This window comes from Merops nubicus, unplaced genomic scaffold (assembly GCF_000691845.1).
Source record: "Merops nubicus isolate BGI_N331 unplaced genomic scaffold, ASM69184v1 scaffold11350, whole genome shotgun sequence".
Lineage (NCBI taxonomy): Eukaryota > Metazoa > Chordata > Aves > Coraciiformes > Meropidae > Merops > Merops nubicus.
This window is the reverse complement of record NW_008580948.1, coordinates 119413-129728: the sequence shown is the minus strand read 5'-3', so window position 1 is coordinate 129728 and position 10316 is coordinate 119413. Positions and strand designations below refer to the sequence as shown.

Here is a 10316-nt window from a genome sequence, read left to right as displayed (position 1 = left end):
TCCATCTGAAAGAACAACCAATTATCAAACACAACTGACCATATGCCAGCCAACACTGAATGGGGAATGGCTCCTAAAGAGGTCAAATCTTGCTGCTACTCAGCAAGAGAGTGAATAACTGGGGTGATTATGTATTAAGTATCCTATGCACAGAAAGGTTTTTTTTTTCCTTTTCTTGTCCTCCTCCAGGGCCACATGAAGTTCCTGCTGGCTCTGAAGACATGGCACCCAGCGCAGCCCCACAGAGCCTGCACATGCTGGGACTGTTCAAGAAGTGACAAGTCCTTCTAAGGATTTAGGATACAGTGGCATAGTGACATGCAGTAAAAGACCAGAAATGTGCAATTCACTCATAGATTTCTGTTTCACCCACTCTAGACAGCTGTACACACAAACAAATTATTTTAAGATACATATTTTCTCAAGGGTGTAAACTTAGCAATGCTAAATGGGGTTCATTTCCTTAAGCAAGGACTGGATATTTCTGATCATCTGGGGCCTGGTGTAGAAGCACTTGGCTGTGGCCATCCAACCAGCCAGCAGGGATCAGCACTAGCAAATGCAGCAGGGAGAGAATCGACAGCTTCTTACCTTGTTCAAGTATTTCTTAGGAAAAAGAAAGGTCACCTGCAAGCTCTTGATCAGATAGTCCATAAATACAGATAATGGTGCTACTGTATTTAGACAAGTCATACAGGAGTTGTGGCAGTTGGTGAAGGACTTGTTATAAATGTAAGGGTAGCTAAGAAAACTCCGAAACGTGGCTCAGTCTGTCTAGGTTAATCTAGCTGAGCTGGGCTTCTTTGAACAAAACACTTAAGTAGAAAAATAATGCATGAGGCCTTAAAAGTTGCTATTTATTTGCTCTAGAATACCCACATTCAGCTCTTTTTGACTTTCCCTGTGCCGCATGAAAAAACTCAAGTCAAATAGCATCCAGGTAAACTTATAAATGGCAAGATAAATCCTTTGTAGGTGAAAAAAAGAGCTTTGAAGAAGGATGCATATAACCTTGCTAATTTGCCAAAAGGTTTCAATCTTCATCACTTTAAAACAAGGTTAAGAGAGTAGATAAAGTTTGAGAAATTCAGAATGTCCTCAGATATACCTTTATCTCAGGCTCAGAGCCTTAAACCTCAGAAGCAAAGCAATGTCAGGGAGAAGAGATTGACAGTGATGCCTTAGGTTGGGAATCAAGGGTTGGAAGGACTGCCTGTAGTAGGCAAAATACTCTCATGATGATGCCAGTAAGATTTAATTTACCAGTCTGTTCTAGGAAAGGTAATGACCTTAATATCATGGGGAACTTATCAAGAGGTCATCCATGCAGACACAGGCTGATTTATTTTCATAATAAATGGAAATAAAAGTCCAGCTACATGAATTTGCTTGCAGGAATGAATTTATACCATCTATCCAGCTTTATGTTTAGCATCAGAAAAGCCTAAGAATATTTTATTGATATGTGGGGATTTAATTCCAAACCCTCTGAGAATCTCTGCAGAAAAGCATTTCAAATTCAATTCTAACCAGACAAAAAAAAAAACAAAAAAAACCAAAAAAAAAAACCACCCTCAAATCCCACCAAAAATATAATGGGGAACAACATCACATTGGAATATGGATGCACCATTTCATCCCAAGTACTGTTCATTTGCTGCTGTGCCACAGATGAAGTACTACAGAATGCCTCTGTTAGTAGAGAAGAGTGCTTACATATGCATTACCTAAGGATATGCTCTTTCTGGCCGAGTAACTAATTTTTGAGAAGCATATTTCTGACATAGTGAAAAGTGAGTGTCTAAATCCAAATCCAGCAGCCACTATGAAAACTTGTCTGTGTAGTCCAAACTCTGCTGCTCCAAACCCTGGAGGTCCCTAGGTCCCAGATGCCAAGGACAATTTCCTTCACAGATGGGAATTACGTGTGTCACACAGCTTTCTCTGTGCCAGTCCACAGAAGTGCTGGCATAGCTAATTTAACTGGAGAAGACAAGAGCATGGTCATCCTGCAAGAAAAAGTGGAAAGCAAAGAGTTTGCTGAAGCAGTCCAAATGGAGAGGACAGACTGGCACAGGAGGGAAGAGCTGCCACACGAGCGTGCCATGCGCACAATGTGCAGCTGAGCTCAAGGTTTCCAAGCTGGGCTGGAAGCAGTGAGTCACAGGCAGAGAGGAGGGATATTTATGGGATCTCGGTTCTTCAGAGGAAAAAATATGAGAGAGTCAGAAATGATAGAGAAATGAGAGTGCTGGATGATGGCAAACAACATATGGGGATCAGGGGAGAGGGAGCTTTTGGCATCATTGCCACAGTGTACATTCCAGTCTAACTCATTGATCTCTGGGGGCCAGTTAACTTCTACTGGGAGAATCTGGCTTCTGGGACTCCAGGTACAAAATGAAAAACTCTCAATTTCTAGAGCATCAATGCTAGTGTTTGCCAAGTGTTTTCGCTTTTCTATTTCTCCCTGCTAATCTTTTTTTTTTTTTTTTCCTGTTGTTTTCTTTCAGGGACACAGGAAAATTTAGCAGAATAGGCAATTTTCCATCAGGCTTAAGTTTAAAAGTTGAACTAATGAGATGATTTAAGATTTGACAGATGAAGTTAGCATTTGCTTATCCTCTCTATAGTCTGAATTCTGCTGGGATTTTGTATGTATAGATGCATATGCATACCTGGGTGTACAGTATACACCAGTTTTTAGCTCTTCATAGAGGTATGAAAGCTGTTTTCTGTTCTAAAAACAGAGGAAGGATATGTCAGGCTAAATATTCCCCTTAAGTAGTTGCTGATGATTCTGATTTCCTGATGTGTTATTTTTTTCTGTCTGGAAACTAAATTCTCCAAGATGGTGCTGACTTGTTCAAGAAGGAGTTGACACTGCTGGAGTGCTGTGTCCTTTTGGAAATAACACAAACTTAAGAGATTTCATTTCTCTTCTTCCATTCTACATATTCCCCCTCTGCCCTCAAGAAGCCTATGGAGGCTTAAACAGAGCTTTGGGTGTTGCAGGAATAAGTCAATGTGTAAATCATTACCTCTACTTTTCCTGAAAATACTTCTTCAGAATTGCTGCTTCAGCTGCCATTTCTTCTTCTGTCCTCCACTTCTCAGGGGAATCTTCTTTGTCATGTCTTTGCAACTTTTTTGAGGAAGAACAAACAAGAAAAAAAAAAGTCTGTTGCTATATTTTTTTCAGTTTTATTGGCAAACTCAGACCATACGTGTATGCAACCACTCTGACTATTCCACGGGTCTGCAGGACAGAGGAACCTGGTGATGAAGAGGTCAAAGGTTTAGACTGGGAACAGCAGGTTACTGGCTCTGATGGATTTATGATGATAATGCAAGGTGCCAGGGTGAATAATAGGCAGTGACAGGGTTCATCTTTCTGAGCTGATAGTCAGATACCTTGTGAGTCTTTGATAAGGTAAGGGAACAGGACAACAAACACACTCGAGTATTTTGAAGTGCCCGTCACACCAGTGGAGAGCTAGGCAGAAGCTGCTTGGACACCTTTTCAGCAATTCATCTATAATTTTCTCTCTGGCTTTTCCTCTGCCCGTGGGGCCACCTTTCCCATCAGAGACCTATTGTGATAACAAGAATCTGTTGTAGCTGTTTCCCACCAGCAGTTTATATCAGTAGCCTTCAGAAGAGATACATTCCCTCCTTGCATGTAAGTTATTAGTCCTTCCTTGCCCTTGTTGAGAGTGAGACACATCCTTGGTCTAGAAACAAAACCTGTTATTTTAAACATAACTATATTTCATTGATGGTTTACTTGGGGGGGAGGAGATCAAAAGCATGTGAAACATTTAATTTTTGCATCTAACTCTCATAATGTACCCACAAAAACAAGTTCTCTCCCTTATGCGGTATTTATTAAATATTATCCCAGATATGATGATTTCAAGTGCATCCTTTGACTCTCCAGAACAAGGGAGAAGCTGATGGTTTTGCTGCCCTCCAGAAGAAGAAAGTTCTATTTTATGGTAACTATAATGGTAAATTATATGGTAAATATATGGTAATGTAACAGTAATTGGTAATATAATGGCAAATACAATGGCCTCAGGTTGTGCCAGGGGAGGTTTAGGTTGGATATTAGGAAACATTTTTTCACTGAAAGAGTTATCAAGCACTGGAACAGGCTGGCCAGGGAAGGGATTGATTTACCATCCCTGGACATGTTTAAAAGTTGTGTAGCTATGATGCTTAGGGACATAGTTTAGCAGTGGACTTGGTAGGGTTAGGTTAATGGCTGGACTCGATCTTAAGGGTCTTTGCCAACCTAAACAATCCTGTGATCCTATAACGTGCCAGCACTTTAGTAACTATTTGTACACATGTCCACTCAGAGTATGCCCCACACTCACCAGAAGACCCTGCATTTACAACAGAGAGCAGAAACATTTGCATTAATGGATTAGATATTGAGGTCTCCAGTGTGTCTCTAGGTTCAGAGCACAGCAGGGACTGTATTAACAGCCTCAGTGCTTCTGAAGAACATTACAACATCGACTTCTTGTTAATGTCACAAAGTTGGAAACTAATGAATTTACACCTTTTATTCCTGGACGCATTTTAGTACAGGAGATGAACTAGTGAAAAAACAAAGACAAAGCAATATTGAACCTGCCAGGCAAACTGGATTACTGTATATGGCACCTTTAGCAATAAACTAGGATTGTTAGCATACACCCAACTCACAAATACTTTTATTTGTGCTGTGTTTCTCCTCCTCTGAATTTTGCTGCCAGCTATAGTCCTATGTAGTTTTACATTCTGCAGCACAGATTTTTTCCTGCTCAGCAGATGAAGTTGCATTAGAAAGCTATTTCCTTTCATGCCAATACAATACAGTAGCTGTAGGCAAATGAAAGTGTATTACTGTTCGACTAGTAGAGGACTAATCTTCATTGTTACATTAGCTCTAGGTGTGTTATAAATCCATCTTGTAATAATGCTACAGAATTATAGAGAAAGATTTAAAAGCCACGACCCAGTACAGTGTATACACTACCAACATACATCCTTTGTGAGCACGTGCCTGCTCTCACCCACTGTACACACCTACACAGTGTATCAGTACTACAACTGTGCTGGCAATGAGAGAGTTATAGGCAACAGCATACATCATCCTTTACTTTCTATGGACTGTGAGCACTTACACTTCACAAGAGGATGCACCAGGACAAGCCAAGTGGTGGTAAATCAATTGTCTGTCTGAGGTGTGAGCTGTTTTTCTAAAGAAGCAGTGTCTTGCTCATTCGACCTAGCATCAGGAGGAGATACAGCAGGCAACAGCTATCAGGCAAGGGAATGCAGACCCTGTTCCTCAAGGTCTCCTTGTTTAACCTGCAAAAAGTGCTTTTAGTGATGTGATTTGTCTGCTCTTGTCCCTTGCTATCCTGTTTCTGCACAACCCAGGTGAGAGCTGACTCCAGGAGAAGACTAGTAAAGCGGGGATTTGACTTGTACTTTTTATTTTCCCTGTTCAAAGAAACTCAAGTGAAAGTAATAAAGAGGCATATCCTGAAAAGGCTGTTGTTGTTGCCTAAATTAAAGCTGTGTGAAGTCACAGACCATGGGCACTTCTCCAAGCTGGCAAAGAAGGGAGTTTCTTTTGCTACATAACTGCTAACCTTTAAAAATAATCAATCTCTGACTTAAGGTTAAAACAGATAGAAGGGGAGCAGCAATGAATTCTGAAACTTGCCTGGAAACCCAACCTACTTCAGCAGCCCTGGCTCCTGGTACGCAGCAAGCCCAGCCTGGCATCAAAGTGCTCCTGCAATGGCAGGTGTCCACCTGATCTCATAGTGAAAAGATGTATCCACCCTTCAGAGACACACGGGCTACGATGAACAACAGACCAGAGTGTCAAGTCACTGCTACGGTCAATGTATTCATTGTCCAACTGACTTATAGATTAATATTATTTCTGTATAAAATTGTTGTATCAGCCTGAACAGGACCCCGGGACCATCCTGCATTCGAACCTCTTACTGTGTCAGTTATTTCTGAAGTGTGATAAGCAATTATCACCCCAATACCACTTCTTTTCTGATATTATTTAACCACCACTGTAGATATGGAAAACTGTCTCCGGTGGCTGCCAACCCTTCTCTGCTACCACCATCTTGCAGCTCCAGTACAAGCCAAACCATACAGCTAGTCACTTTGAAGCACAATAGTTAAACTATGGATAACCTTGCCAGATGATGTTCTAGATGCAAAACATTATCCAGGCTCAACATCAACAGTACCAATAAATGGAAGACAAATAAATTAAGGTCTGCTGATACCCCCTGTAGCTCAAGGATTCAACATGTTACAAATTAAAGGAGGCACATCTGTGCACCTGTCTGGTTCTTCAGATCTTCTCTTCACATCTGCTAGTGATCTCTAGTGGTGACAAGATATTGTGAACATGGATGGGTTTAGTTTCACCTAGTTATTTCATGTATTCATATCTAAAGGTACTCGAAAGTACTTTTCAATCAGGTTCTGATCTCCACGGGTGTGCCCCTGTAAGAAAAATCTACTTTATTTAACCTTTTTTTTTTTTTTTTTTAAATAAGACAGTCTCCATAGTATTTTGGCTGAGTTGTAAAGCTACTTTCAGGAAAGAAGAACATACATATTTCAGTATTAAATTGTATTGATTTAGAATTCAAGTGGGAGAAAAACCTAACAGTCAATACTTGTTTCTAAGGGACTTCTGTGCCTTGGAGTGTGTTCATATTAACATGCATATCCAAGTCTCAGCTGTGCACCTTTACAAACACCTGACATGCTATTGAAAGTTTGGATTATACAGGGGAAGCAACACTCTCTTGCACCTGGAGAACACTCCAAGGTTCTGCTCAAAATAAACAGAAAAAAACCCAAACATTTGCTAGCTCTCCAGCAGCAAAAACTTGTGATTTCCCCTTGTTTTTTCCCCAGTCAGACAGAAAAAGATGGAAACTTGAACTTGAGCTGACATCTTTACCCAGGTATATCTAAACACAGACTAGCTTGAAGTCTGTGATACTTTCTGTACAATTCCACTTCTACAAGCTCTGAAAAGGAAAAAAAAAAAAGAGAGAGAGAGAGAGAGAGAGAGAGAAATCTTATCCAGAGCCCCACATCAACCACCTGACATGATTTTCTGTGAGAGAGGCTTTGCCCAGATTTCCCTAGGCAATCTGAATAGAGCTGGAGATTGACTGATCCACATCCTCTCAGGAACACCTTGGCTACCTTCTTTGTGCTTCCTGCAACAAGACTTACATATTACCCAAAGGCCCCTAAACAGCAACCATTGCCCTTCTTGCAATGAACGCTTCTAGAAGAAACAGCTCACCTTCAGAATCCCTTCCCAAGCAAATGTGTTTCTAGTTCTGGCAAGTAGCTGCTATTTCAAGTAAGATTAAAATAGCACATTATGAGGTTACAAGAGTCACTTCTCTCCAAAACACTGAAGTAAAAGGGACAGAGTTTGCTCAGGGTCTTCCAGGGACATCCATGGGGTGGTGGGGTCATGGCCAGGAGGTTTTGCAGAGCTCTACAGGCACACCAGGCTCTCCTGACAAGTCCTATTTGGTGGGTAGCAGGAGACTTCTCATCTCCCCTGAAGCCCAGGTCTCCACAGACATGGGGCAGAAGTGCAGAGAAGCACAGTTTGATCTCAGCAATTTTATGGTAATGTTGGCCAAAGCTGGCCAAATGCAGACTAAATTTACAATGCCTAAATGAAAGAAAGCAGGAAGAATTAGGAAGCTATAACTATGTAAAAAAAACCCCAAATCTTCGTCCGAGGCTGGCAAGAACAGAGACAATGAATACCAAGGCATGGATCTCCACAGTGTTTTATAATGACATGAGCTTAATCCTCTAAGTCTAACCAAATCCTTCCCTTCCAGGCTGCACCCCAGGAAGGAAGCAGTATTTCTTGGTATCTGAACAGCAGTTCCTCCCACAGAACACAGCACAGAGGCTGGGAGGGGGGTCTGCCTGCACCCAGGCTTGCATGGCTACCAAGGCACAGGCAGGGCAGGTGGCACTCTATAAAGCCCTCTCTATAGAATGCCGAGCTAGTTACCATTTTAAAACTGCTGGTACTTGGCCTGCTTTCATAACAGAAAGGTGATGCAAAAGCACTACACTAGATAGACAAGCTGTTCTACTGCCAAACTCAGAAAGCTCCAAATTTTCTGAAGCCAAACTTATCGTTGTATTACAGGAGTGGCTCAGAAGCACATGCACAACAAAAAGGTAAGCAACCAGATTAGTGCTCCAAAAGGAAAGGATAGGATGGAAGAGCATGAATATTTCTTTTACACAATCTCTATTATACCTTTTCTTTTAATATTCTGAAAAAGCCCCACGACACAGATTAGCCAGTTCTCTAATGGCAGTTGCCCAGCAAATTGCACACTGTATCTGCTCAGCATTCTTCAAGCACTAAGACTCTTGCTTATAACTTAGTACATCTTCTTGCCTTGCAGTACAAATAAATGCACTATTTCTAAGATACGCCCTTCTTCAAGCAGATTATTACTGATGTCTGACTTCTTTGGCTTACTGATAAATTATCCTCTTCTTTCACCTCAAGCAGAAAATGCTCTTCTACCAATAATCTATGACTGTCAGTCTTGATTACTTGTAAACAGTGAAGCTCTTTGAATATTTCTGCTTGTGAAAAGTGTTCATTTTTTCACTCATGTCTCCCAGTGTGAGATGCTGGCAGACCTGACAGCTGTGTTTTATGTTATTTTATTAAAGTTGTTAGTGCTGTAGAATGGTCTACGTTTTTATCACTGCAATTCTTAAGGGAAATGCAATATTGTTTTATAACATTCTCATTGGGGAACCTCTTCTTGCCCTTTGCAGAGGAGCCTAGAATTCTCAATCCAGCAGACTGTAGGAGACTTGACTGGCTATTGTTTGAAGTAACACCTGTAATATGGTTTGTTCTACTTATGCCATAACACCAGCAGAAAAGCAATGTGTACTAAATTAAGACAGAGCACTAGCCAAAAGTACTGGGAAGAAAGCTTTTATGCTAGTTAGCACTGTTCTCACTACCCATGAATATTTACTGTTCATAGTTAAGAGTTTATAACCTCTAATGCATTTAACTAAAAGAAAAATTATAGTGATGGAGAGTAATTACAGCAAGCTGCAGCAACACAACAAAACTCAGCTGTTTCAACAACTGTATGTGGATATCAGATGCTGCAATCACATAGCCCTAAATCCTGTTTTACTTACCTGGGGGCAATCACTGCAGGAGCTCTCAGCCCTGGGCATGCCCCAGCTTTGTATTTCCCCTGCAACTGCTCCAGGCAGGGCCACAAGAAAGACAAGAACACAGGCAGAGAACAAGCACTGTATGCTCCCCCTTGACCACCTACAAGACCACTTACAAGATACTGGGTTAACACAGTCCAAGAGGTCTGGCTGCCCCCCATCAGCTGATGCAGGGTCAGGATCTGTTTCTGAGCCCTTTTGCCATTGCTCTGCCTCCACAGCCTGAGCAGCTCAGCACCTTCCACATCACTGAGCCTGTCTCCATATTTAATTACTACAAGACTGCTGTAATTTAATTGCTCTAATTTACACTGAACATTGCAGAAAACTCCACATCCTATAATTTTCTCATCTGCTGGCTTTGCTTAAGTTTTATATCATACTGATATTTGGATTTTGTGAATCAGAAATCCCTGATTTTGGGGTTGTTTTTACTTGCTGCACTAAATCAGAGTTAATTAAGAAGATGGAGAAGCTCAAGTTGCCTGCATTCTATATGAGATACAATTTTTTAACTATGTACTGGGAAATCCTTCTTCAATTGTTTCACCACTGCTGCATGAAACACACTGCTACCTCATAGCTGCTGATATGGTTGCTCCAAAACATACATTCCATTTGAAAACTCAGTTTATCAAAGTTGTGTTTGAGAGAGAGGTGGGTTTTTCCTCCTATTGACTCTTTGTCACAGTGACTGCAAATATTTGTTTTCAGTTTTATTTTTGTGCTTTGTGGAAAGACTTGAACCTCACACTTCACACAGACGTATGAGTAACAGCAATGTTTTTAGCAAAGCACTTAGATGAAGAGAATTTTGTGGAAACACACATAAAGGTTAAGTAAAACTCTTAAGCATATGGGTTCAGGTGGTTTGCTAAAGTAAACTGTGCAAACACTAGTTTCTAGCAATTCTGCATACAAAAATGATAGAAAAAGAATAAATATAAAAGGCATTCTAAGAAATTTGCTTTTGAAAGTATAAAAGACAAGTAAGCCCATGAGTAGAACGA

The 10316-nt window shown here is 40.8% G+C and overlaps 1 protein-coding gene across 1 annotated transcript in view; it reads right to left on the bottom strand.

Annotated features, from left to right (window-relative positions):
* Positions 1–3043: 3043 nt before the first annotated feature.
* The window catches only part of FHIT (fragile histidine triad), a gene marked incomplete at its 5' end in the record, with an annotated part of 81906 nt that continues 74633 nt past the window's right edge, over positions 3044–10316 (bottom strand). Inside the window, one exon of the mRNA XM_008946989.1 lies at positions 3044–3145. Within this exon, the coding sequence (XP_008945237.1) occupies positions 3044–3145 (102 nt within the window). The remainder of the gene's footprint in view (positions 3146–10316) is intronic.